Genomic DNA, 27,991 nt, shown 5'->3' on the forward strand with positions numbered 1-27,991 from the left:
GGTCAGGCACAGAATTCGACTCAGGTGGCAGAGGAAGGAAGGAAGGTGGGCTGGATCTGAGGTCTGGGGAAGCAGAAAACCAGGGCGTTGGGCAGCTGTGAACTGAGAAGACCAGGAAGACTGACTTGAGGGCTGCACAGATCTCTATGTTTAAGGGCTGTGGGGCTGGAAGAAAATCAGACTCCCCAGATTACCAGTCATGTGGCCAGAATCAACTAGACTATACCACAGTAACAACCCCCAAATTCCAGTGGCTTCACCTGACAAGTTTATTTCTCGCTCAGTCCAAGTCTGGCTCAGTCAGTGGGGGCCTCTTCTACAGTCCCTTGGACACATAAGCAAGTGCCATCTCAACACGTGCTTCCGGAAGGGAGAGGCAAAGAGAAGGAAATCAGGGGTCTCTGTGCTGGCCTGGAGACGACCTGCATCCCTTCTGCTCCCAACTCAACCAAAACTCATCCTGTGACTCCACCCACAAGAGGGCCAGAGGCTGAGCATTCCATGTGTCCAGGAGGAGAACTGGATTTCAGTGGCACGCTAACAATTAACCAGACTCTGAAACTTCACAAAATACTTACTATTCCACTTCTCAGTCCCCTGAATCCAGACATTCCTTCACCTCCTGATGACACGCTCTGGGAGGTGAGGGCAGGAATATACAGCATGGCTGGATGGTGGGCTGAGCTGGGACACTTCTGTCTCCAGAAGAGATGATCCATGGATTCATGTCTCCAGAACAGATGATCCACGGACCCACTTCTGCCCTCCCGCTGCAATCCCCTGGTACCCACACCCTCACCCACCCCTATACACACACACCAAAACAGCAAAACAAAATGAAAGCCAAATATTTTGGTTTTTATTGAACTCACTGGGCTCAAGGACAAAAAGAAAAAAATGGGATGAAAGGGGAGTAGGGTGAAAGCTTGAGAGAAAGAGAGATCCCGCAAACACCCCAGGCCTGGGAACGTGTCCATGAGAACAGCAGTTAGGGGTCCAGGCAACTGTGCTCTAATTCTTCCCCTCCCCTTAAAGGTGCTAGGGACAAAGGGGGCCACATGTCAGACCCAGGCACACAGTTCTTTCTGTGCCTAGTTTCCAGGCCTTTCCAGAGAAGGAAGCTGGGCTGGCTGGCTCTAGGCTTGAAGGAAAGAGAAAGTAGAAAGGCATGGTAGGAGAAGGAGTTTGGGGATGGGGAAGGATGAGGGAGAAAAGCTCAGAAACCCAAGTTGGGCATTCCAAGAGGCTGGAACAAGAGGCTGCCCCAAGTAGGGCAAGAAGTGAAGCAGTTCCTTCCTTTCGGAGGGGTTATTGTGCATTGGACTTTGGTCAGCGGCTTTTAACCGTGGACACTGCTGTACTGGTCTCTCACAGCTCAGGCCCGTTTGGATGATGTCAGAGCCATCTTGGCTGCAAAGGTCCCCACGTGCAGAAGAGAAGGTTCAGGCGAACTGAGAACAGGGAGGATGGAAGGGTCTGGAGGACCCTGAGGAGCTGGTCCTCCTCATGCTTGGACCTTTCTTTCTTCTTAGGTGGTATTTGGGGGTGGTTAGATGGAGACACTGTTCTCGATGAGGGGAGGGTCCAGGTAGGTGTAGGGCAGTGCCAGACCCTGGTTCCGCTCCTGGATGTCCCTTGAGATCTGGGCCAGGCGGCTCTGGAAGGCAGCGATGCTCTGCCTCGGGGCCTCCTCTGTGAAGTGCTCATCTGGGTAGGTGCCCAGGGGCCTCTGGGAGGAAATCAGGTAAGAGGTCAGGATGACATTCAGGATGGGATGGAGAATAACAAAGGACCACATGTAACAGCAAATCCAGTCAAGGTGGCTTCTAGTGGCACAACCCAGTTGCAGCCATTGTAAACACTTGCCCCAAACTGCCACCCCATGCATCCTGACACCAGGACCCCAGCACCCAAACCCCAAACAGAGTAGGGAACAGAATGTGATGTAGGAACCAGCCAACCCAAATTCAGTGCTGCCTCTGCTGACAAGCCTCTGCCTGTTACTTTGACTCTTTGAGACTCGATTCCTGCATCTGAAAATGGATGGGTTGAACTAGAAAAAAAAAGTTCTGAGGCAGGGTCTCACTCTGTTGCCCAGGCTGGAGTACAGTGGTGTGATCATAGCCCACTGCAGCCTCAAACTCCTGGGCTCAAGTGGTCCTCCCACCTTGGCCTCCCAAAGCACTAGAATTCCAGGTGTGAGCCACGGCGCCTGGCCTAGAAAATCTTGAAAGGCCCCTTTCATACCTGATCCAACTGCTCTGTGAACTAAAAGAACACAACCACATTTCTCATACAACTGAGATCAACATAAACACTGTCCAGCATATATACCCAATAAAATAACTATTACTTCACAATTTCACAAAATTCAACTCCTGAAAACCACCAGCATCCTGGTTCTAAGGTATCTTCACAATCAACCATCGTGATGGAACTTTTGCCAACGCGGTCACCATCATCCTCCACTGCCACACTTTACAGCACAGCCAAGCACAATCAAGAAATAGCACAATGAGCTCCAGTCACTGCCATCCTGTGCACAGGACTGTCCCTCCCTCATGATCATATCACACAACCAGCTCATCACGACAACGCAGAGGCCCAGCCTCCTAACCAGCACACACTTCCCATTTACTAGAACCTTCATATAACTGTTGCCAATACTACTGATCTTTTTTTTTTTTTTTTGAGACAGAGTCTCACTCTGTCGCCCAGGCTGGAGTGCAGTGGCACGATCTCAGCTCACTGCAAGCTCCGCCTCCCAGGTTCACGCCATTCTCCTGCCTCAGCCTCCCGAATATCTGGGACTACAGGCGCCCGCCACCACACCTGGCTAAATTTTTATGTTCTTAGTAGAGACGGGGTTTCACCATGTTAGCCAGGATGGTCTTGATCTCTGACCTCGTGATCCTCCCGCCTTGGCCTCCCAAAGTGCTGGGATTACAGGCGTGAGCCATCACGCTCGGCCAATACTACTGATCTTTAACAAATTCTTTTTCTCATTGTATTGCACTGGCGAAGCCCTCCAGATCAATGTTAAATAGCAGTAGTAACAATGGACATTGGGTGTTATTTTCTTGCCTCTGACTTTAATGAACAGACATCTATGGTCTCACCATAAATACAGTGTTTTCGGAAATATACTTTTGTGGTTTTTTTTTGAGATGGAGTCTCGCTTTGTCACCCAGGCTGGAGTGCAGTGGTGCAATCTTGGCTCGCCGCAACCTCTGTCTCCTGGGATCAAGTGATTCTCCTGCCTCAGCCTCCTGAGTAGCTGGGATTACAGGCACGCGCCACCACCATGCCTGGCTAATTTTCATATTTTTAGTAGAGACGAGGTTTCACCATGTTGGCCAGGCTGGTCTTGAACTCCCAACCTCAGGTGATCCACCTGCCTCGGCATCCCAAAGTGCTGAGATTACAGGCGTGAGCCACTACACTCAGCCTGACATACACTTCTAATCAAAACTCCTTAAGGGGGTTTCATTTTACACTGCGTTTTTATTAGTAATGGCTGTTCACATTTATCAAATGCTTTTTCAGCATATATTGAGATAATTATATGATATGCATCTTTATTGATGTAACGAATTATATTGCTAGATTTCATAAGGTTGAACCAACCTTCCATTCCTTTCATTCCTAGAATAAATTAGACTTTATCATAGTGTATTATTGTTTTATTATTCACTATTGGCCTTCATTGGCTGATATATATATTTAAAAAAATATATATATATATATATATATATATATATATATTTTTTTTTTTTTTTTTTTTTTTTTTTTTTTTGAGGCAGAGTCTTGCTCTGTCCCCCAGGCTGGAGTGCAGTGGAGCGATCTCGGCTCACTGCAAGCTCCGCCTCCCAGGTTCACGCCATTCTCCTGCCTCAGCCTCCTGAGTAGCTGGGGCCACAGGCACCCACCACCACACCCGGCTAATTTTTTGTATTTTTAGTAGAGACGGGGTTTCACCGCTTTAGCTAGGATGGTCTCAATATCCTGACCTCGTGATCCACCCGCCTCGGCCTCCCAAAGTGCTGAGATTACAGGCATGAGCCACTACACTCAGCCTGACATACACTTCTAATCAAAACTCCTTAAAGGGGTTTCATTTTACACTGCGTTTTTATTAGTAATGGCTGTTCACATTTATCAAATGCTTTTTCAGCATATATTGAGATAATTATATGATATGCATCTTTATTGACGTAATGAATTATATTGCTAGATTTCATAAGGTTGAACCAACCTTCCATTCCTTTCATTCCTAGAATAAATTAGACTTTATCATGGTGTATTACTGTTTTATATTTATATATATATATATATATATATATTTTTTTTTTTTTTTTTTTTTTTTTGAGATGGAGTCTAGCTCTGTCGCCCAGGCTGGAGTGCAGTGGCGTGATCTCGGCTCACTACAAGCTCTGCCTCCCGGGCTCATGCCATTCTCCTGCCTCAGCCTCCCGAGTAGCTGGGACCACAGGTGCCCGCCACCACATCCAGCTAATTTTTTGTATTTTTAGTAGAGATGGGGTTTCACCACTTTAGCCAGGATGGTCTCGATCTCCTGACCTCATGATCCACCCACCTTGGCCTCCCAAAGTGCTGGGATTACAGGCGTGAGCCACAGCGCCCGGCCTGGCTGATATATTTTTAAGATTGTTGTAGCTAAGTGGAATAAGTATATATATATATATTTTAAACAGGGTCTCACTCTGTCACCCAGGCAGAAGTGTAGTGATGGGATCACAGCTCACAGCAGCCTTGAACTCCCAAATTTAAGCAATCCTCCTACCTCAGCCTCCCAAGTAGCTGGGATCACAGGCGAACGCCATCATGCCTGACTAGTTTTTTTTTTTTTTTTTTTGGAGAGACAAGGTCTCAGTATATTACTCAAGCTGGTCTTAAATCCTGGGCTCAAGCGGTCCTCTCGCCTCTGCTTCCCAAAGTGCTGGGATTACAGGTGTGAGCCACCGCACCTGGCCTTATAATTTCATTTTCATAATAACAGCTAACATGTAAGCACTTTACGTGAACCATCACAACCATACATCAACCCTTAAAACAGGTATTCTTATTATTCTCACTTTAAAGATAAGGAAATTAAGGCTTAGAGAGGCCATTACATAACTGAAGTCATATAGGTGGTAGGTGTGGATCTGGGACTAGAGCCTTCCAATGAGACCCACTGCCCTTCTTAAGAGTACTACCAGCCGGGCGCGGTGGCTCACGCCTGTAATCCCAGCACTTTGGGAGGCCGAGACAGGCGGATCACCTGAGGTCAGGAGTTCGAGACCAGCCTGACCAACATGGAGAAACCCCATCTCTACTAAAAATACAAAATTAGCCAGGTGTGGTGGTGGGCGCCTGTAATCCCAGCTACTCAGGAGGCTGAGGCAGGAGAATTGCTTGAACCCAGGAGGCAGGGGTTGAGGTGAGCTGAGATCACGCCATGGCACTCCAGCCTGGGCGACAAGAGCGAAACTCCATGTCAAAAAAAAAAGAAAAAAAAGAGAGAGTACTACCTTTGCTAGGTGCTGACTCTATAATTCAGCAAAATAATTGAGAAAGCTTCCACCTTTTGCTATGCTTTCAAGTAGTTTGAATGACTTAGGAATCATTTGTCCCTTGGAGGTTTAAAGGGATCACATCTTTTAAAACCTTTTACAACTTGTATGGTTTTCATCTCTTCTGGAGTTAAGCTTTAGGTGTTTTATTTTCCTAGAAAAGCATTCATTTCATCTAGATTTCCATATCTGTTTGCATAAAACTGTAAGCAGTATTTTATTATAATTTTATTATAATTTTAAAAATCAGCTGGGTGTGGTGGCTCACACCTATAATCCCAGCACTTTGGGAGGCCAAAATGGGTGAATCACAAGGTCAGGAGTTCCAAAACCAGCCTGGCCAACATAGTGAAACCTTATCTCTACTAAAAAATAAAATAAAATAATTATCTGGGCGTGGTGGCAAGCGCCTGTAATCCCAGCTACATAGGAAGCTGAGGCAGGAGAATCACTTGAACCCGGGAGGCAGGGGTTGCACTGAACGGAGACCATGTCACTGCACTCTAGCCTAGGTGAGAGTGAGACTCTGTCTCAAAAAAAAAAAAAGAGTAAAAAATCTTCTCTGCATTTGTGGTTATATGCCTTTCCCATTCCTAATGTTGTGTATTTATGTTCCCTTTCTCTTTTTTTTTTTTTTACCCCCTTGATTAGAATTGTCTAGGCCAGATGCAGTGGCTCACACCTATAATCCCAGCACTTTGGGAGACTAAAGCAAGAGGATCACTTGAGCCCAGGAGTTCAAGACCAGCCTGGGCAACATAACCAGACCCTGTCTCTACCAAAAATCAAAAAATTAGCCAGGCGTGGTGGCACCTGTGGCCTCAGCTACATGAGAGGCTGGGGTGGGAGAATTTCTTGAGCCCAGGAGTTTGAGGATGCAGTGAGCCGTGATCACGTCATGCACTCCAGCCTGAGCGACCCTGTCTGGAGTTGCCCAGGCTTTTTTTGAGACAGCCTGATCCTGTCAAAAGAGAGAAAGAGAGAGAGAGAGAGAGAGAAAGAGAGAGAGAGAGAGAAAGAGAGGGAGGGAGGGAGGGAGGGAGGGAGGGAGGAAGGAAGGAAGGAAGGAAGGCAGGCAGGCAGGCAGGCAGGCAGGCAAGCGGGCAAAAAAATGGTGCTACAAGTGACAGTCTGCCACTTCTGGGCCTAGACTTGAAGAAATCTGAAAGCTTGGTTTCAATCTTGGAAGCCAGCCACTGTGCTATGAGGAAGTCCAACTATCCTGCTGGAGAGAGACCCCTTGGAGAGTCCTGGGGGATAAGACAGCATATGCAGAGAGAGAAAAGACCACACACAGGAGCACTGAGGCCCCAGACATGTGAGCAAAGCCTTCTGGGAGCTTCCAGCCCAGCCCAGTCACCAGCTGATTGTATCCAAGTGTTTCACCCTAGCCGGTACCCTGTGAACCGCCCTGCCTAGCCCTGCCTAAATTTCTGATCCAGAGAATCTTAAGAAAAAATAAATATGTCTATAGATTTTTTATTGTATTTTTTTTCAAATAACAAGTTTTATGTTTTTAAAATCAGATTGACATCTAATTTCTTTTTTTCCTTCTTTTCTTACTTAAAGATGGGGTCTTGCTATGTGGCCCAGGCTAAAGTGCAGTGGCTGTTCAAGGCATGATCACGGCACACTGCAGCCCTGAACTCCTAGCCTCTAGGAATCCTCTCACTACAGCCTCCTGAGTAGCTGGGACTACAGGCCCGTGCCATTGCACCTGGCTCAATACTTGATTTCTAAAACTGTAGTGTAGCCATCAAAAAAACAAAAAACAAAAAACAGAACACACACACAGCAAAGAAAGAAAGAGAAAACAAAGCAGAAGACAGAAATATGACACTGGATTCAAAGCCTACTTACGAGCTCTGCACTGTTGAACAAATTGCTGAATCTCCCTGAACCTCAGTTTTCTCCCCTGTGAAGTGGAACTACCATTTATGGAACATTAGTATGCCAGCACGGTGCCAAGCTTTTTTTTTTTTTTTTGGTCACCCAGGCTGGCATGCAGTGGCGTGAACATGGCTCACTGCATTTTGACCTCCTGGGCTCAAGTGATCCTCCCACCTTAGCCCCCACCAAGTAGCTGGGATCACAGGCACACACTAACATGCCCAGTTAATTTTTGTGTTTTGGGTAGAGACAGGGTTTCACCATGTTTCCTAGGCTGCTCTTGAATTCCTAGGTGCAAGCAATCCATCGGCCTCAGCCTCCCAAAGTGCTGGGATTGCAGGCACGAGCCACTGTGCCCAGCAACATCTGGAATCTTTCTAGCACCAAAGGGAGTCAAGCGCGAGAAATAAGGATATTCAGTTGTCAGAGAGCTTGTGTGCAAGACGGCTGGGTGAAAACAAAGATGATGGGAACCAGTGATAAAGGGCTACTTGGCTGGCCTAAACTCAGATATTGGCTTCTCCCTAGCCCCTTGCCTCCGAAGTTGCCCGTTGCATCCATTCACACAGCCACAGGAGCACCCTTGCTAAAGCGGATTTAACCACTGGGCCTGAGGCTTAAAAGTATTGATTGGCGGCCGGGCGCAGTGGCTCACGCCTGTAATCCCAGCACTTTGGGAGGCCAAGGCGGGTGGATCATGAGGTCAGGAGTTTGAGAACAGCCTGGCCAACATGGTGAAACCCTGTCTCTACTAAAAATACAAAAATTAGCTGGGCACAGTGGCAGGTGCCTGTAGTCCCAGCTACTCAGGAGGCTGAGGCAGAAGAATCGCTTGAACCTGGGAGGCGGAGGTTGCAGTAAGCTGAGATCATACCATTGCACTCCAGCCTGGGTGACAGAGCAAGACTCTGTCTGGGGGGGCGGCGGGGAAGCCTTGATTGGCTCTGCTTTGTCTTCTAAATGAATACTGTGCAGACAAAGCCCTACCTTCCTCTCCGCTCTGCTATTTCCATTTGTGATGGAATCCTACAAACACACCAGTTATTTCTCGCCTTCACTCCTTGGTCCTGTCCTTCCCCCTCCCTAAAAAAGAACCCTGCTCCTCCTCTCTGTCCAACTCCTACTTGTCCTGCAGGTTTCAGCTTAGATGCCACTTTCTCCAAGAGGCCTTTCTGGGTTCCCCCAGACCCATTTAGGTTCCCCAGGGCCCTGTCCTTACTTCTATCACTGGACTGTAAGCTCACAAGGACAAGGTCCGTGGCTGCCCATAACAGGGTCTGGGTCACCACTGGTACTCAGGAAGTGTGTGTTGAATGGAGAAATTAACATATAAGTAACTCCTAAGACACGGTGGTGCCCTTTTTCATTGACCTGTATGTCTCCTCAGCTAGACCACAGGCTTCTTGAAGGCAGGAAGGTCTCATTCAGGGTTATAGACCGGGTGCCCAGTGCTGTGTGGACACATAGGAAGTATCCAGCAAATGTTTGTTGAATGTTTGCATTAACACACGAGTAGTTGATGGATGAACAGTCGGACAAATGGGTGGACGGGCAGATTGGTAACTAAACTGGTATTTGCTTCAGTCTATGTCTTTTGGGATTATCATTTTCTGAAGAAACCGAAGAACCCAAGGCAGTTCTGCAGTGAACATAAATCCCACTGGTCAGTCCTCAAACCCCCAGACAAAGCCACCACCACCCCCACTGGTGGCCCTCAAGAACCCTACTCCCCTCAACACCCGATATACACACCTGGTCCTTGGGCTCTTGGCTAACCAACCAGAAGAGGAGGAGGTTGTTACAGCTGATGTTCACTTCAGGGAGGGTGTCTAGGTAAGTCTTCAGGGTGGTGGTCCCCTTGGTCTGGGGTGGAGGCTGCCTCATGGACGATGGAGCATTGGGCATCCAGGCCCCAAAGTCATGCTGTGGAGCCCCCCATCCCAGTTGGGTCAGCTGGCCAGAAGGAGAGTATCACCTCCCTCTTCATCATCCCTGATCCCACCTCTACCATCCGAGAGGTGATTGTTGGGAAATGAGGGGATCATGGAAAGGCAAGAGAGGAAGCGGTAGGGAGTGGAAAGTCCCAGAAGTGGGGCAGGAAGCCAGCTTACTCCTTGTCACTCCCTACCCAGTGTTCCAGGACTGGGTGGGGTGAGTCACTAGGGTAGGAGGTGGCCCCAGAATAGAGGTAATCCTAGAAAAGGGCCTTGGGCTGGCATGCCATACAGAGCAACCTGCTACTCCACCTGTCTGGGTTCTAACCATGAGAGGAGCCCCTAAGTTCTACTCCCAAATTAACATCCACTTGAGTCACCATTGCGACCTTGGACACAGCTCCACCCAGTCATCACCCAATACCAGCCTTCACCCCACTCAGCTGCCACTCCAACACCAAGCCCAATCATAAACCCACCCCAGCCCTGACCCACCCAAGCTCTCAACCCGAATTCAGGCCTCAAGTCCATTGCTAAGACCTGGTGTCCCCAGGCCTGCCCTTCGTAGCCTCACCTGCCCACTGTTGACAGCAGCGTGCTGGGCAGAGCAATTGAAGATGATTGCAGTGAGGAACTTCACCATCTCTCCTGGGGTACACAGCCGGCTTGGGAAGCCTGGGTGTGGGAAGGAAGGGTAGAGGGTGTGGACGGAAGGTACTGGATTCCTAGGGCCAGCTCAGGACTGGGGCTCACCACAGGGGGAAAGTGAGGAAGTAAGGAACACCAAGACACGACTGTCTTATTGGGCTGAAGTTAGGGATGGCCATCACCAAGGTTTGTGGCCTCTGAAGTGGGTCAGGATAGAAGATGGGCACTGGGATCTGGCTAGAAAATCCCCGGCAGGCGGCCGGACGCGGTGGCTCAAGCCTGTAATCCCAGCACTTTGGGAGGCCGAGACGGGCGGATCACGAGGTCAGGAGATCGAGACCATCCTGGGTAACACAGTGAAACCCTGTCTCTACTAAAAATACAAAAAACTTAGCCGGGCGAGGTGGCGGGCGCCTGTAGTCCCAGCTACTCGGGAGGCTGAGGCAGGAGAATGGCGTGAACCCGGGAGGCGGAGCTTGCAGTGAGCTGAGATCCGGTCACTGCACTCCAGCCTGGGTGACAGAGCGAGACTCCGTCTCAAAAAAAAAAAAAAAAAAAAAAAAAAAAGAAAATCCCCGGCAGGCAGGGCCAATAACAGAGCCAGCTTCAAGCCCAAGTGCCCAGCTGCCTCTCCCTGACTTCCAAGGCACTTCCCTCTGCAGCCCCTATTAGGACGTAGTGATTTAATCCTACCCAGTTCACCAAGATTTGTTCAAGCACCCAGTATCCAACCATCCTTTGCTGGGCTTAGCAGCAGAGACCGATGCACAGGGCATGTTACTCAAAAGCTCATAGTAACAGAAGCAGAAGGAAGCTTCTAAGGCCAGAGCTTGGCTCTTTGAGGAGAGGGCAGGCAAGGCAGAAAGCGGCACCAGGAGCAGAGTGGTTAGTGGAGGCCTCCTGGAAGACAAGAGGGGCCTTGTGAGTTGAAAGATGGATGAGCCTTGAATGGAAAGAAAGACAACACAGAGAAGCACTTCAGGGCTAGAGAGGGGAGAGCTCCAAGGCTCAGCCCTTGGTCCATTCGCTCTGTGCCTCACTCATCTCACCCAAGGCCATGGCTCTAACTACCTCCCACTCGCCAACAACTCCCAAATTCCCATCTCTGGCTTTGCCTGGCTCCTGAGCTCCAGATTCAGCCATGGGCATTACTCTGCAGTGGCTTACCTGACGTCCCCACCTAAGCATCTACATCACCTCACACTGCACACTGGCAAGTACAAATGCCCATCAGATTACGTCACCCTTCGCTAAAACCCTCGGAGGGCTTCCCATCCCACTCACCTTGTCACGGCCCTACTTGATCTGGCCCCAGCCCCTTCTCCCACTTCATTTCCTTCCTGGCTGTTCACTTGTTTGACTCCAGCCACACAGGCCTTCCTGATAGTTCTCAAACGCACCAGCACATTCAGAACTCAGGGCCTGCACACTTACTATGCCTCTGCCTGCTACTCTTGCCCCAATTATCCTCAGAACTAGCACCTGTACTTCCTTCAGGCCTCTACTAATGCATCAGCTCCTGACAGGCCTGCCCTGACCACCTCCCTGAAATGATCTTTTTACCTTGACACACTATGTACCCTGATGCTGTTTCAGTTTTCCTCTTAGCATTCATAACCACCTGACATTTGTTTGTTGATTCTCTCTTTCTCTCTCCAAAAGAATGTTAAGCTCCACTAAAGCCAGAATTTTTGTCTTTTTCACTACTAAACCTCAGCACCTAGAACAATACTTAATAAATACCAAGAGCCTGGTAATTATTGGTCAAATGAAGGAATGCACAAGAGGGTAAGAAGCCAGAGCATGGAAGGCAGAGGTGGGAGGATCGCTCAAGCCCAGGAGTTTGAGACCAGCTTGGGCAACATAGCAAAACCTTGTCTCTACAAAAACATTTTTTAAAAAGGTAACTGGATGCAGTGATGTGGTGGTGCATGCCTGTAGTCCCAGCTACCAGGGAGGCTGAGGCATGGGGATCACTTGAGCCTGGGAGGTCAAGGCTGCAGTGAACTGTGATCATGCCACTGCACTCCAGTCTGAGCGACAAAGTGAGACCCGGTCTCAAAAGAAAAAAAAAAAAAAAGCCAGAGTGGGAAGGCATGGGGTATTAGCAGGGTGAGGGAACAGGGAGGGGACCTAATTGGAGGTGAGGCTGCAGCGGTGTGCAGGGCCACGTGGTTCCTGGGCAGTATTTCAGAGGATTAGCAGGGTGGTGGCCCTGCAGGCTTGGCGGGCAAGCAGCGAGAGGCTGGGAGAGGTGGGACTGGTTGAGAAGCAGCTGCCACAATTCCAGAGCACTATGAGGAAGAATACAACTAGGGTGGTGACAATAGGCATCAGCCACCTAACTGGATTTAGGAAGAGAGGGGAACATGAGTCAAAGAGAACTAAGGTTTAGAGTCAGGCTGACTGGACAGAGGCTGATGCAACAGAACAGAGAGGTTCGGAGGAAAAACCAGACATCTGCCTGGGAGTGTGTGGGAGTTTTCTGAATGTTCTGTTCCTGGTTGAGTCTCTAAACTCGGAGGCTGAGAACAAAAAAGTAAAGCAGGCGGACGCACCTGTAGTGTCAGCTACTTGGAAGGCTGAGACAGGAGAATCAATTGAGCCCAGGAGTTTGAGATCAGCCTGAGCAACAGAGCAAGACCCTGTCTCAAAAAAACGAAAACAAAAGCAAAAACAAAAAAATAAAAACAAAGAAGGGGACAGACCATCTATAGGAATTTTTCTGTAGTTCATATTGCCTATTTTTCCCCCATTGGAATATGGAACCTGACCGATATGGTGACAGAAACCCCATCTCTACTAAAAACACAAAAATTATCTGGGCGTGGTAGCGTGCCACTGTAGTCGCAGCTACTCAGGAGGCTGAGACAGGAGAATCGCTTGGAGAGGTGGAGGTTAACGAGTGTTTTTCCTTTTTAAATACTGTATGTGAATCTAGAATAAGTTTGTACTCATTGGAAGAGCTGTTGTCAATCTGAAGAAAGTTCTGATGCGTTAAATCGGATAAAAATGTAATAAAGTGGCCGGGCGCGGTGGCTCAAGCCTGTAATCCCAGCACTTTGGGAGGCCGAGACGGGCGGATCATGAGGTCAGGAGATCGAGACCATCCTGGCTAACACGGTGAAACCCCGTCTCTAATAAAAAATACAAAAAAAAAACTAGCCGGGCGAGGTGGCGGGTGCCTGTAGTCCCAGCTACTCGGGAGGCTGAGGCAGGAGAATGGCGTGAACCCAGGAGGCGGAGCTTGCAGTGAGCCGAGATCTGGCCATTGCACTCCAGCCTGGGTGACACAGCAAGACTCCGTCTCAAAAAAAAAAAAAAGAAAAAAGAAAAATGTAATAAAGTAAGATAGGAGAGTTGAATTAACCTCAGACTGACTGAGGTTAATGAGTGTGTTTTGCCTTTAAATACCGTATATGAATCTGGAATAGGTTTGTACTCGTTGGAAGAGCTGTTGTCAATCTGAAGAGTGTTCTGATGCATTAAATCAGAGACAAATGTAATCAGGTAAGATAGGAGAGTTGAATTAACAGTAATTAGATCCCCCTTTGGGTCTTAAGTAGGAAACAGACAGCCCCAAATATGAAACACCTGCCCAAGGAGGGAGGCGGTGTCAGGATCAGCACTGATCATGATTAATAGCAGGTTTGCAAAACACAGGGCAGGGTCACCCTTTAAAAACTCCAAGGCCAGGTGCGACGGCTCACGTCTGTAATCCCAGTACTTTGGGAGGCCCAGGTGAGCTGATCACCTGAGGTCAGGAGTTCAAGACAAGCCTGTCCAACATGGCGAAACCGCGTCTCTACTAAAAATACAAAAATTAGCCAGGCATGGTGGCAGGCGCCTGTAATCCCAGCTACTTGGGAGACTGAGGCAGCAGAATCTCTTGAACCCAAGAGTCGGAGGTTGCAATAAGCCGAGATCGTGCCTCCACACTCCAGCCTGGGTGACAAAGTAAGACTCTGTCTCGGGCCAGGCGTGGTGGTTCACACCTGTAATCCCGGCACTTTGGGAGGCCGAGGCGGGCAGATCACGAGGTCAGTAGATTGAGACCATCCTGGCTAACACAGTGAAACCCCATCTCTACTAAAAATGCAAAAAATTAGCCGGGTGTGGTGGCAGGCACCTGTGATCCCAGCTACTCTGGAGGCTGAGACAGGAGAATAGTGTGAATCCGGGAGGCAGAGGTTGCAGTGAGCCGAAATCGTGCCATTGCACTCCAACCTGTGCGACAGAGCGAGACTCCGTCTCAAAAAAAAAAAAAAAAGACTCTGTCTCAAAAAATAATAAAGAAAAAAAAAAAAAACTCCAGAAGAGTTCTGGCTGTCACCACCTTAACCCAGAAATTACTCTCAGCATCACTAATAGTAAGACAACCTGACATTATGCATGTCCCAATATGACGCAATGCAGAAATATTCTTGCCAAAAATGTTTAACCTTCAGACATGACTTCTGGTTTACAAAAAACATGGGATACAGCCTGGCCAACATGGCAAAACTCTGTCTCTACTAAAAATACAAAAATTAGCTGGGTGTGATGGCACACACCTGTAATTCCAGCTATTCAGGAGGCTGAGGCACGAGAATCTCTTGAACCCAGGAGGCGGAGGTTGCAGTGAGCTGAGATTGCGCCATTGCACTCCAGCCTGGGTGATGGAGTGAGACTCAGTCTCAAAAAAGAAAACCACAAAACACAGCAAACAAACAAAAACAAATAAACAAAGAAAAAAACCACAGAGGAGTTAGGTGAATGACATCATGAGGAAGCAATTAGATAAATTCAGAAGGTGAGACATTCTGCAGAACAGCTAGTGGGGGCTTTTCAATGAGTCTATGTATGTGATTTTAAGAAGTAGAGGGGGAAGGGGGGTTGTTCTAAGTTATGAGAGACTCGAGTTGAAATAGAAGCAAAACAGCTTGCGGTCGTTTGTTGGATCGTCAACCAATAGGGATCAGCTGGCAGGAAATGGGGAATATTTATTTATCTATCTATCTATCTATCTATCTATCTATCTATCTATCTATCTATCTATCTATCTATCTAGAGAAGCAGTCTTGCTCTATCGCCCAGGCTGGAGTGCAGTGGCACAATCTTGGCTCACTGCAACCTCTGCCTCCCAGGTTCAAGTGATTCTCCTGCCTCAGCCTCCCGAGTAGCTGAGATTACAGGTGACCGCCATCACGTTTGGCTAATTTTTGTATTTTAGTAGAGATGGGGTTTTACCACATTGTTCAGGCTGGTCTCAAACTCCTAACCTCAAGTGATCTGCCCACCTCGGCCTCCCAAAGTGCTGGGATTACAGGTGTAAGCCTGGCCAAATGGGGAAAATTGAATATGGACTAGATATGAAAGTGACATTGGAGAGTAGTGTCAGTTTTGTGTGATGACAACATTGTGGTTGTATAGAAAAATGTCAATTTCTGCCGGGCGCGGTGGCTCACGCCTGTCATCCCAGCACTTTGGGAAGCCGAGGCAGGTGGATCATGAGGTCAGGAGATCGAGACCATCCTGGCTAACACAGTGAAACCCCGTCTCTACTAAAAATACAAAAAAATTAGCCGGGCGTGGTGGCAGGCACCTGTAGTCCCAGCTACTCTGGAGGCTGAGACAGGAGAATGGCGTGAACCCGGGAGGCGGAGGTTGCAGTGAGCCGAGATCACGCCACTGCACTCCAGCCTGGGCGACAGAGCGAGACTTCGTCTCAAAAAAAAAAAAAAAAAAGCCACATTCCTGCTGAGACAAGTCCCAGGCCAGGGCTGGAGGATAAACAATTGTGCCACTCTGAGCTTTCCCTTTTCTTCCACTACCCCCAGATAGAGAGGCTTCCTCTACTTTGTTGTTGTTGTTGTTTTGGAGACAGAGTTTCACTCTCGCCGCCCAGGCTGGAGTGCAGTGGCGCAATCTCGGCTCACTGCAACCTCCACCTCCTGAGTTCAAGCGATTCTCCTGTTTCAGCCTCCCGAGTAGCTGGGACTACAGTCACAGGCCACCACGCCTGGTTAATTTTCGTATTTTTAGTAGAGACAGGATTTCACCACATTGGTCAGGCTGGTCTCCAACTCCTGACCTCAGGTGATCCACCCACCTTGGCCTCCCAAAGTACTGGGATTACAGGCATGAGCCACCATGTCCAGGTTCTACATTTTTGAGTGCCAGAATACAAACTGTAACATACAGTGGCGCTAGGTAGGTAGGCTATGAAGAGCAGCAATGGGCTATGTAACCCAAGCATAGCCAGACCTCACTCTGAGGAGGGGTGACCGTGCAGTTTTCACATGCCGGGCTTAAGGGTGACAATGAGACATCAAAAAGAAAAGCTCTGGCTGGGCGTGGTGGCTCATGCCTATAATCCTAGCACTTTGGGAGGCTGAGGCCAGAGGATTGCTTGAAGCCAAGAGTTTGAAACCAGCCTGGGCAAAAAAGCGAGACACCCTCCCATATCTGTACCAAAAACGAAAAAAAAAGAAGAAAAGGCTAACCTGGCATACTGCCTATGAGTTAGCACTGCCACACAAGGCACAGTAATTAAAAAAAAAAAAAAAAAAAAATTTTTTTTTTTTAAATAGAAGTCCTTCAGAGAATGGGGAATGTGGGCATGGGAGATTTCTGAGTCTGGAAATCAGCTACAGAGCAGGAACAAAAGAAATATTCATTCCATTAGAGAAGGGTAGAGAGGAGTCAAAGATCCAGGATAAACTAAGAGGTGGGGAGAAGCCGGGACCTGGGGAGAAGCAGGGGGTCAGAAGGACACGCCTTTCCCGGAGCTAAGAGAGGACTTTAAAGAAAGGAGGGCGTGATCTGGGCCATCTGCTGGACACTTGGGTTAAGGCCTAAGAGGGAGCCGCTGGTGTGTGTGGGTCTGAGGCCTTTCAGGCAGTGTCAGAAGATAAGGGAGACTTAGGGTTAGGTGACAAGCGTAAATGAGGGATCAGTCCACAGCAAGACCAACGCACTCCAAGAAGTTTGCAGCCAAAGGAATGAAGAGAGGTTGGTGGCTAGAGGGGCCATGTGGCAGGACAGCAAGGGGGGTTTGAGAGAAAGTTCCCAGAATCCTCTGAAGTCAGAGATGGCTCCCACTGCATGTTGCAGAACATTGACAGAGCTCAGGAAGCTGAAATGAATGGGTGGGCTTGTGAAAAGGTCAAGGGACTGGAGGGGCACAGAGCAGTGGATGCAAGCAAGGGCTTTGGAGACAGTCGGAGCTGGCTCGGAACCCGCCTTGTGCAGCCGTCTTTGTGCCTCTTTCCATATCTGCTAATTGGGGATATTGACAGTATCTACTTCGAAGGCTGGTCAATAAATAACTGATGGGAGTAGGGTGTGGCCGAGCAAGTGCTAGCTCATCAGAGCCTACACAGGAAGTGGGATAGAGAGGGGATACCTGAGCTTTCCCGGCCCAGGAACGCCTGAGCAAAAATCTCGCCAACCCAGGCCTGCAGCTCCGAATCCTGCTGCACAGATGCGTCACTGGGATAATAGTAGCCCACGATTTCTGAGACAAAGCTGCAGGAAAGAGATGCTGGTACCACTGGAGTAACCACAGGCTCAGGCCTGGCCAGAAAACTGAGGCCCATTGCCGCTCAGGCGGCAGAGAGGCGGATAGCTATGGGGGTTCAGTGGGGACCCCCAGGTGCAGCTGGAATCTGAGTGGCTGGGCTTCCCTTAAGTCCCACTCACTCCTGAGTCATGGGTGCTCCACACCTCCTTCCTGCACAGGGGCCTGGGGGCTGGGCAGGGGAGTGCAGGAAGAATCTGATTCGTGCTGCCACCCCAGTCCCCACTCAGCACCCAGGAGGAAGGAAGACCTGCCTGCCTGAGGCCCCAGCTCATGCTTAGATGATGCACCAGCCCTGATACTCTGACTCCACTGGACACCCCCTCCTTCCCCTGCATCCACACACCCCCAGCCCCTCTGTGGACAGCAGCTACCTGCCATTTCAGAGGGGACCCCAAACCCAATTCATACCCTCAAGAATTCCCTATGCTAGGGCATGAAAACACCTGGAGTCCCCAGGCACCATGAGCGCAGGGACCACAGTGCCCCAGGCCAGGAGACCCTGGTGGGACGGCTGGTCCCGCCCCGCACCTCGCACCTCTCAATAGCCACCCAGATCTTCAGGCCATCGTCTCGGTAGTGGTAGTTGGGGATAGCCAGGACGCCGCGGGCCCGCAGGCTGTCCGGAAGGCAGAAATTGGTGTAGGTGAAGTGGGCCAGGCCCGTGCTCATGAGGTAGATGAGGCCTTGCCTCCCGATGGACGTGACCTGAGGACACAGCACAGCTCGGCTTCCGGGCCGGCCCAATCCCCACCCTAGTGTCTGGGCACGAGATGGGGCTGGGGACTCGGCCCAAGGAGGGCCTTCTTCGGTTCATAAAGCAATCCACGACCCCGGATCAAATACCCACAAGGGCCTGCCTGACGCAGGCTGTGCAGCTTGACGCCCCATTACGTGCGTGGGAGAAGATCCATAGGTATTTGGTAACTAAAAGAATGAACTGAAAGCCGGGGAGCCTGGCTGGGCTCAGGGTCAGCTGAGGGTGGTGCCGGGGCTCAGGATGAGGCTGCCCTGCCTGTGGACCCGTGGCCCAGCGGGGCAGGGGGAAGTCGGGGGAGGGGGTGGGACCTGTCCGGGGGCTGCCGGGGAGGAAGGGGGAACAGGGTCTGTGAAGGGGACCGGTAGGAGACCGGCGGAGTGGGCGGGGCTGGTGGAAGAGACAGGAATTGTACAGGTGTTCTCACACCCCAGGTGTCCTCACAAGGGGCTTGGGTGCAGAACCGGGCTTGGGGGCGGGTAGCGGGGCAAAGCGTCTTCGGGGGTGGAGATCAGTGACCCGGCGGGGAGGCCGCACCTGGTCCACGAGGCCCTCGGGGTTGAGCAGCGTGGCCCTCGCGATGGTGTTCACCTGCAGCGTGTATCGAGTGTGGGGGAGCAGGAGCTGCGAGCGGAGCGGATCACGTAAGCTGAAGGCCGGGGACAAGGCCGCCCGGCCCCTGCCCCGCTGGGCCCCCACCCGGGGTCGCGGACCTTGTAGATGGGGTGGCAGAGCGGCAGCTGGCGCAGTGTGGCCATGGCGAAAGCCTCGCACAGCAAATGCGTGCACAGAAAGTGCGTGTTGTTCTCGTGCACCAGGAACTCAGAGTTGCGCACCCATGTCTTGGCCAGCAGCCAGTCCCATTCGGAGTCAGTGGGCAGGAAGATGGGGCTGTCGGGCCCAGGGGTCTGGCTGAGCTGCGTCCGAAAGGAACGAGGGGTGATGCGGCTCCAGGCTGTGGATTCGCACCTGAGCCCCCACCCCGAGGCGGCGGCTCCAGGCTCACCTGGATGGCCAAGGGCACCAGCGCCCCCTGGGGGCTGAGCCACAGCAGGCACAGTGGGGCGGCCACGTACTGCGGGCGGCCGTTTAGGCAGTGGGTGGGGGCCTCCGCCAGGATCCAGTAGTCTGCTAGGAAGATGTTCCCCCTCTGCAGAAGGCACACAGAGGCTGAGTGTCCCTCTCTACCCGCGCTCCACTTCCCTCCCGTTTCCCTGCCCACTTCCACTCCAGAGAGGAGCTGAGGTCCCCAGCTGAGGTCTCAGAAATTCTTGGTGCCTGAATTAATGACCAACGTGGGGTACCCCGCCCTTCCCAGAATGTCCGGAATGAGGTCCAGCTGAGTCCCTCCTTGTGCAACCGCTCACCCGCTGGGACAAGCCAGCGTCCTCTCCTCCTCACCTCATACCTAGTCCTTCCCACTCTCAACTCAGATGGAATCCTCTTCTGAGATCTGAGCACTGTGTATCCAGCAACAGCTAAATCAACACACGAGAACTGACCAACCACTTCTCTAGCTTTCTGGAGGAGAATGCCTGAGGGCTTGGCTGCCCCAAAAAGACTGGATCAGCCTCTTCTCTGACGACCTCAGAGCTCCTAGTTCTCCGTGATTTTCCCTGATGTATCTGGTGGCCCTACCATTGGCCTGTCCTAAAACAGCCTTCCTCTAGGCCTCAGCACCTCTTCAGGAGGCCTCAAAACAAGGGCAAGGCCTCCTCCAAAATGTCCCTGCAACCACCCTGCGCGTTCACACCATTTCCACCAGGTCCCATCTCAGGCCTCAAAGCCTCCCAACCCCAATCTGACCATCAACCGTATCTGCTCTATGTAAAGTGTGCAGGACCACGGCTGCCCAGAGGATGAGGCCCACAGGTGAAATGCAGCCCGGGCCATTTCCATACCCTCCACACACATCCCTTGTCCATAATGGCGACACACCCACCTCCCACCTATCAGGCCCACTGCCCAGGTCCTTACCCACCTCTAGCTCTGTCTGCAGGCATGTGTCCTGTCCCAGCAAGGGGGCCACCATGTCATTGGTGACAGGCAGCTTGCTGGGCAAGCTAGAGATGCAGTGGAGCATGACGGGATTGACGCCATTCAGGTACTGGTACCCGAAGAAGTGATCTTCACACCAGTGCTCTGTGACATACTCTGGGGGGCAAGAGAGGGGACCAGTTGGTCTAGAAACTACCTCCCTAGATCCTGGTCCTGTCAAGTCCTTTGCTTGTCATTGTGGTTTAGGTTTTCTTCCCAAAAACTCTATGAGGTAGGAATCATTGTATCTTCAATTTAATACTAGACAGTAAAGGTCAGAGAGATGGAGTGACTTGCACAGCCGAGTGGCAGAGCAGGGATTCGAACCTAAGTCTTTCTGGACCCAAAGCCTGGATCACTTGGTGGTTGGAGTGGGGGAAGAGAGTCATGTGTCCCTGATCAGGACCAAGATTCCCTAAATGACTGTGACCCTCTCCCAGGCAAGCAGAGTGTCTCTGTCTCCTGACTCCCCCTGTTTCTGTCCCCTCCTCAGAGAAGGTGCTTTGTTCTCCAGAGGAATCTGGGAGATGCCACCAGTGAAGCCAGGAGCCCCTGCCCCTCAAATCCAGCAGTCTCCCTGGGAGGGCTGGGAGAGGGTCCTTTCCCAGGAAGGAGAGGAAAGGGTCTGAGTACAAGATAAGGTGAGGGTAGACATCTCCTGCCTGGCTCTGCTTACTTGTCGTGAAGGTCTTGTGGCACCAGAAGATGTTCTGCATGTCATCCAGCTTCTTCCAGGAGCCCTTGCGATCCAACAGCCCTCGAAGCTTCATTCCCAAGGACCTGATGGGAGAGGAAAAGATGAGGCTGAGGTCTGGGGGCTAAAGTCTGCTGGGAACCACTGTGTCCCCCTCTGCCTGGAGGAACTAACAGGGTCCATCACCAGAGTAGAGATGCCTAACAATCCACATGGGAGAAAAAGTCTAGTGCCCAGTAGAGGCTCTGTGGCCTCAGAAGACCCTGGTTCATATGTAACCATCCCTAAGACAGGCCATTGTACTTACATATAAAGTTGGCACACACAGCCCTATGGTGCAGACAAGCCACCCTCACTGGTGTTTTGGCCTGTGTTCTCCAAGCTGCCCTCTTGTCACAGACCTCCACTGGCTCCCCTCTGCTTACAGGACAGAGCCCCAGCTGCCAAGCCTGACTAGCCCATGGAGATCCCCACCAGCCAGCTTCTACCAACCTTTCCAGCATTTTCATCCACCCTGGGCATTAAACAGGGCCAACCAAGACCCACTCTCCAAACATGATCAGAGACATGCTTTTTACACTGGACAGTAGAAGAGGGGCTGGCATGTGGAGGGATGCATAGTCTTCATTTTGTGGATGTCTGTACTGTTTGAATTTTTAAAGTGAGCATTATTATTTTTTTCTTCTTTTTAAGATGGGGTCTCCCTGTGTTACCGAGGCTGGAATGCAGTGGCTGTTCATAGACACAATCATAGCTCACTGCAGCTTCAAACTCCTGGACTCAAGCAATCCTCCTGCCTCAACCTCCCAAGTAGCAGAGACTACAGGTGTGCCCCACCATGCCCCGCAATGTTATTTTATAATATGGAGAAACATGCTCTAAATTAAATCAGCTTTCCCCACTTCCAGGTCTTCGTTTAAGCTGTACCTCTGGTAGAAAGCCATCTACTACATCTCTATGATAAAAATCTAGCTGTTCTAGGCACGGCTCAGAAGCAAAGTCCTTTATGGAGCATTGCCTGAACACCTCCAAAACACATGCCTTGAATCTTTCACACTCATCATTCCCTGCATCGTACTTTAAGCCCAGTGGACATATATCATCCCCATTATACTATGAGCTCCTCAGGGCAAGGACTTGCCTGTGTCTGTCCCACCATACCCAGTTCATAATATGCACTCACTGAATGGGCTTGAATCAAAGGAAAGGGAATGCAGGCAGGACTCGGTGGCTCACGCCTATAATCCCAGCACTTTGTGAGACCAAGGCGGGTGGATCACCTGAGGTCAGGAGTTCGAGACCAGCCTGGCCAACATGGTGAAACCCTGTCTCTACTAAAAACGCAAAAATTAGCCAGGTGTGGTGGTGCATCTCTGTAATCCCAGCTACTCGGGAGGCTGAAGTGGGAGAATTGCTTGAACCCAGGAAGTGGAGACGTCAGTGAGTGAAGATTGCGCCACTGTACTCCAGCCTGAGCGACAGAGTGAGACTCCATCTCAAAAAAAAAAAAAAGGCCGGGCGCGGTGGCTCAAGCCTGTAATCCCAGCACTTTGGGAGGCCGAGACGGGTGGATCACGAGGTCAGGAGATCGAGACCATCCTGGCTAACACAGTGAAACCCCGTCCCTACTAAAAAGTACAAAAAACTAGCCGGGTGAGGTGGTGGGCACCTGTAGTCCCAGCTACTCGGGAGGCTGAGCCAGGAGAATGGCGTAAACCCGGGAGGCAGAGCTTGAGATCCAGCCACTGCACTCCAGCCTGGGTGACACAGCCAGACTCCGTCTCAACAACAACAACAAAACCAACAACAACAAAAGGAATGGAACATGGAACAAGTACGCCTGTGGCAATAGGTCAATAACATAGGATGCATAAAGAGGGTAATGTGGGCTGGGCGAGGTGGCTCACGCCTATAATCCCAGCACTTTGGTAGGTGAAGGCAGATGGATCACCTGAGGTCAGGAGTTCGAGACCAGGCTGACCAACATGAAGAAACCCCATCTCTACTAAAAATACAAAATTAGCCGGTAGTCCCAGCTACTTGAGAGGCTACTTGAGAGGCTTGGGTAGGAGAATCGCTTGAACCCGAGAGGTGGAGGTTGCAGTGAGCCGAGGTTGCACCACTGCACTCCAGCCTGGCCAACAAGAGTGAAACTCTGTCTGGGAAAAAAAAAAAAAAAAGTGACGTGCCCTGAAAAGTGTGGGCACCTGGGGAAGGCAGGGTGGCAAAGGGGGAGGAATGATCTGACAGGCCCAAGAACTATGTCCCCTGGGCTCCTAAGTACTCACTCACTCACTGCACAAACGCTTGCTGGGGGTCTGCCCAGTCAACACCCCGTGGGGGTGGGTGGGAAAACCACGAGGAATTCAGTCATGAAAGCAGAGGCTGAGGAGTCTGGGGGCAGGGAGAGGGGAAATGGGGAGCAGAAGGGGGAGACAGGGGCAGGAAGGGGGCAGGGGCCATGTAGAGAGGGAAGACTGTGGGGCAGGGAGAGGGAATGAGTCCAGAGAGGAGGGACTGGGGTAGGGAGAGGGGATACTGGGGATAGGGAGAAGGGGCAGTTTGGGAGCAAGGGGAGGGGATGGATGGGCAGAGATGTGGGATGTTCATCAGAGGGGCAATGGCCTCACGCAGGGATGGCATTGAAGAGCAGCGAGATCGTCTTGGTGGCTGAGTATCGAATATTGGGCTCCATGTACATCAGGGATGGGATGTCAATTTTCATGGGGAAGCCAGGCAGGTACCGATTCCCACTGCTGGGGGTTGGGGGTGTAGAAAGACAGAAACCAGTCACTGGGCTCTGCAGCCTTAATTCCTTCCCTCTTTCCTGCCTTCCGAGTTCCCAGGTCTCCTTTACTCCCGGCTCCTCCCCTGCCCTCTCTGCTCCTGACCTAAAATAACCTCCTCACTCTCCTCCTCTCTGCCAGACCCTTTGGGGCCATCTCCCATCCTGACACTTGAATGAAACTGCATTGTCATAGACCCTTACCCCTCCTTCCTGGCTATCAGGACCCCATCCTCTCAACAGCCCCTCACTTGACCTTCTTTCCCCTCCTTCCCAAGCTTTAATCTTCACCTGTCACCCTGGTCTACACAAGTTGTCGTCTTTGTCAAGGCAAATTTCTTGTCCGACTCCATCTCCTGAAAGCTGTTGACGTCTACCATGCGGGGGAAGCCAGGGGCATAGATCTTCCAGCTTCCGAGGGAAAGAGGCCAGAGGTGGCAAGTCATGCTCAGGATAAACACAAGTCTTAGCTTTAAAGACATGACTTCAGATTAAAACTTCAGAAACCACCTACTTTCTGGATAGGTGACAAGGAATTGGACATTTCTCCATGAAAGCACTGGGCTTCACGTAAGGGTAGCATTTGAGGATGGCATTAATGCCCACACTGGGTTAGTGATGGGTTTGTGTTGAGATTAAAATCATGGCTGATTTATGGGGGGAAGATGAGAAAGGACTGAGATTGGAGGATACTTCAGGTCACTTCTGATATTGGGATCTGGGTTACATCAGGGACAGTTGAGGGCTGAGTATTGATTCATTGGTGGTGTTGGGACAACTGTTACTATTGGTGTTCTCAGTTCAGACTCAGGGTCACTATTAAAGTGGGGTTAGGTCCAAATAAGAGTCCTGATCCAAGTTAGGCACCCAAGGTTGAGAATGAGGTTAGAGTTAGGAACAATCTGATTAAGGCTGAGGTCAGAATAAAGATGGGGAAAGAAGTCAAATTAGGCCACCCTCACCGGTAGCATTCTTGTCGGGCCCGGAGCTCCCGTGTCCTGTGATCCAGGAGGAGGGGAAGGGAGTCCTGACAAATAGTTCTTGCTGTGGGGAATGAAGATTACTCTTGGCATAAGTCTCTTTTCAAACAACATCTGCAAACCTTGCCTGAACCCCCTGACCCTTGAACCCAATCCGACAGCCACATCCCTGTGAATCACGTAGCAGTGCCCCCACGTTCCTTGTGTATTCATCAGTAGAAGGGATTCAAGACAGCCTAACCCCCAAATTATAACAACGTTCCTAATTGTTGGCATGTGTATCTCCCCTCCAGACTATAAACTCCTTGAGGGCAGAAGTCGTATTTTTTTTTTTTTTTTCTGTATTCCCAGCTTCTAGCATGGTGCCTGGCCCATGTGTATGAGATGCACTTCGTAAATGACTGATGAACAAATATATTTTGTGTAGCTATGGATGGATGTGCTGTGGTGACAGATGAGAGTTTATAGTGAGGTCTGTGGAAAACTTATTATGGACCATGGGGTAATATTGACTTGCCTCACTTTGACCTAGAATATCCCTCCTTCATCCTGAGCCTCCTCCCAACACCAAGAGCAGCCCTATTGTTGCCTCTCCAGATCGGACAGCTCTGGAAATTGAAGATGCTCAAGCCCAGCATCCATGGAATCCAGAAATTCAACAAGGAATCTTAGCAGCACCTCTCAGGGTCTTCATCCACACTGGAAAAGCTAGTAGTAGGGGAGGGAACAGGGCCTCTCCAGCTAAAATCTTTAAGCAGCCAGGGCTTCTCCACCTGTTAAAATCTAATGACTCAATGTGCGGATTAGTTCCTCTCTGGGTTCTGGAGGAAGTCACTCTGGAAAAGTGCAGAGCGAGGCTGTGGAAAGCAAAGTGCTTCCTATGTGTATGAGAGAAGGGTGCACGCCTATATGAGTGGGTGTGTCTATGTCAGTCTCCAGAAGAGTCAATACCATCTGGAAAACCATCGCATTTCGGGGCTTGAGAGGTTCCCTTTTTTCAGAAGACATCTACTTGGGAGCCCAGAGTTTCTGACCTCAATCTTGTTCCCTACACTCTGGGGCTCTGTGAGACCCCACTCCTAATCCCAAAAGACACCTGCAGTACAGTGTAGTCCTCGCCCCTGGCCCACCTGTTCCTGGCCTCAGCTCCACGGTGCAGTAGCCTTCAATCCACTGATAGCAGGGGAAGTGGGATACAGTACCATCCGGTTGGGTGACACAGATGCGGCTGCAGTACCAAGAGTCCTTGCGGAAGAAAGCATAGCGCTCCTTGTGTACACGCAGCAGCAAGAGCTCACCCAGCTCTGCCGAGCAGCGCACCTTGTACTTCTGCACCTGAGGGGACCAAGACAGCAAGCAGGTGAGAGGCAGGGAACTGCCAAGGCGGTCCTTGCGCCTTGCAAGATGCATCTACAACTAAGCCTGTTCGGGCATACAAACCTGAGCTGCTGCTAGCCCACACCGGGCTTTTGTATGAATTAGAAAAAGGGTCCCCTGGCCGGGCGCTGTGGCTCACGCCTGTAACCCCAACACTTTGGGAGGGCGAGGCAGGTGGATCACCTGAGGTCAGGAGTTCGAGACCAGCCTGCCGGATGAAACTCCATCTCTACTAAAAACACAAAAAATTAGTCGGGCTTGGTGGCAGGCGCCTGTAATCCCAGCTACTCGGGAGGCTGAGGCAGGAGAATCACTTAAACCCGGAGGGCGAAGGTTGCAGTGAGCTGAGATCCTGCCACTGCACTCCAGCCTGGGCAGCAAAAGCAAAACTCCATCTCGAAAAGAAAAGAAAAGAAAAGAAAAAAGTGCCTGAGCACAGTGGGCACTGCATTTCACTAGCTTCCTAGGCCGGCTGGGAACCCTTGTGGAGGCCACCTGGGGCTGGCAGAGGCAGGCAGATCCCCTCCAGATAAGAGGAAACCCAGGCTCAGAGAGGGGAAACGACTTGCCCAAAGCCCACTGTCAATTATGGGAGGAGTTTAGGAGCCAGGGGAAGTCCCTCGACTCCCTGTCCAACGCTCCTTCCTCTCCACAGTCCTGCCTGGATGGAGTTCCTCATCTCCAGAAAACACAGAGACCTCAGTAGGGAAGGTGAGGAGGTCAGGGCCGGTATCCTGACTCCTGCGGCCCCTGCCCCTCAGAGGTGGCGCTTCCCTGTCTCCTTTGTACTCACCGATCCAGGGGCGAAGTCCCTGCCCATTCGATCTAGCCGCTGCTTGGGGCTTTCACCACACGTGCCCACCAGTGTGACAGAGATGTTGTCCAGTGTGCCGGCCCTCAGGTAGGGACCAGTGGTCACACACAGGCGGTACACTGCCATGATGGGAAGGAGGAAGGGATGCTCCCGGCAACGCTGGCCGCAGGAGCAGCCGGCCTGGAGGAGGAGAGCGGCAGGCCGGACAGGGCTGGGTTTCTGGGTGGAGGGGTAGGGGCTGCGGGGCAGGGTAGGGCTGAGGAAGGGCCCAGCTCTGTCTGGGATGTTCCTGGGCTCTCTTTCTCCGAAGTTCCCTGCTGGCGGCTCGGGCTCCCTCTCCCTGCCCACAGTCTTGCACTCTAATACTTGTTTGCTTGCCTCTGACACAGCCGGTCCCTCTGGCTGACTCACCTGGATGGGTATCAGGAGCCTGGGTTCCACTGCGGAGGGAGGAACCAGATGCTGAGACGGAGACAAGGAGGAGGTGACGCCTGTATAATTGGGACACTGCTCTCTGCCTGGTCAGCGGCCCGGACTGATGCCCTGGACTGCTTGTCCGCCCAGTCCCCAATGTCCCCCAAGATCTGTTCCTCCCCATTCCCAGGCGGAGATGAGCATAGGGCACCTGCATTCCTACGTGTGAATCATCCGTGTGAATCACTAAACAGTGGAGAGCTGCACGTGGTCATAAATCTCATGTGACTGCAGCCACAGGCAGGTGAGTCGCACACGCATTCCAACACACGTCAAATGGTCAGGAACAGCTCCCCTGTCACCCCATACACCGATCCCCCCACGCCTGGCCCTCTTTGTCCCCAGCCTTTGGCACGCCCGACCTCATTCTCTGCTCTGGAGTAGGGCCAGTCAGGAAAGCGAAATACAGCGCCGGCAAACAGCGTCTGAAGGCCCCGCGTGGCATTCTTTCCGCTCCAGGACCG

At 51.1% G+C, this 27,991-nt stretch overlaps 1 protein-coding gene across 1 annotated transcript; it reads right to left on the reverse strand.

Annotated features, from left to right (window-relative positions):
• Positions 1-837: 837 nt before the first annotated feature.
• Positions 838-27,985, reverse strand: ALOXE3 (arachidonate lipoxygenase 3). Its single transcript, XM_002808115.4, is given in 17 exon segments — positions 838-1,729; positions 9,219-9,389; positions 9,975-10,075; positions 17,436-17,557; positions 18,148-18,317; positions 18,904-18,990; positions 19,080-19,283; positions 19,373-19,516; positions 20,348-20,520; positions 21,080-21,183; positions 23,728-23,853; positions 24,174-24,293; positions 24,845-24,926; positions 25,993-26,197; positions 27,033-27,200; positions 27,202-27,493; positions 27,890-27,985. Coding segments are annotated over 17 exon segments (2,532 nt in total). The 5' UTR covers positions 27,973-27,985; the 3' UTR covers positions 838-1,549.
• Positions 27,986-27,991: the final 6 nt, after the last annotated feature.

This window comes from Macaca mulatta, chromosome 16 (assembly GCF_049350105.2).
Source record: "Macaca mulatta isolate MMU2019108-1 chromosome 16, T2T-MMU8v2.0, whole genome shotgun sequence".
Taxonomy (NCBI): domain Eukaryota; kingdom Metazoa; phylum Chordata; class Mammalia; order Primates; family Cercopithecidae; genus Macaca; species Macaca mulatta.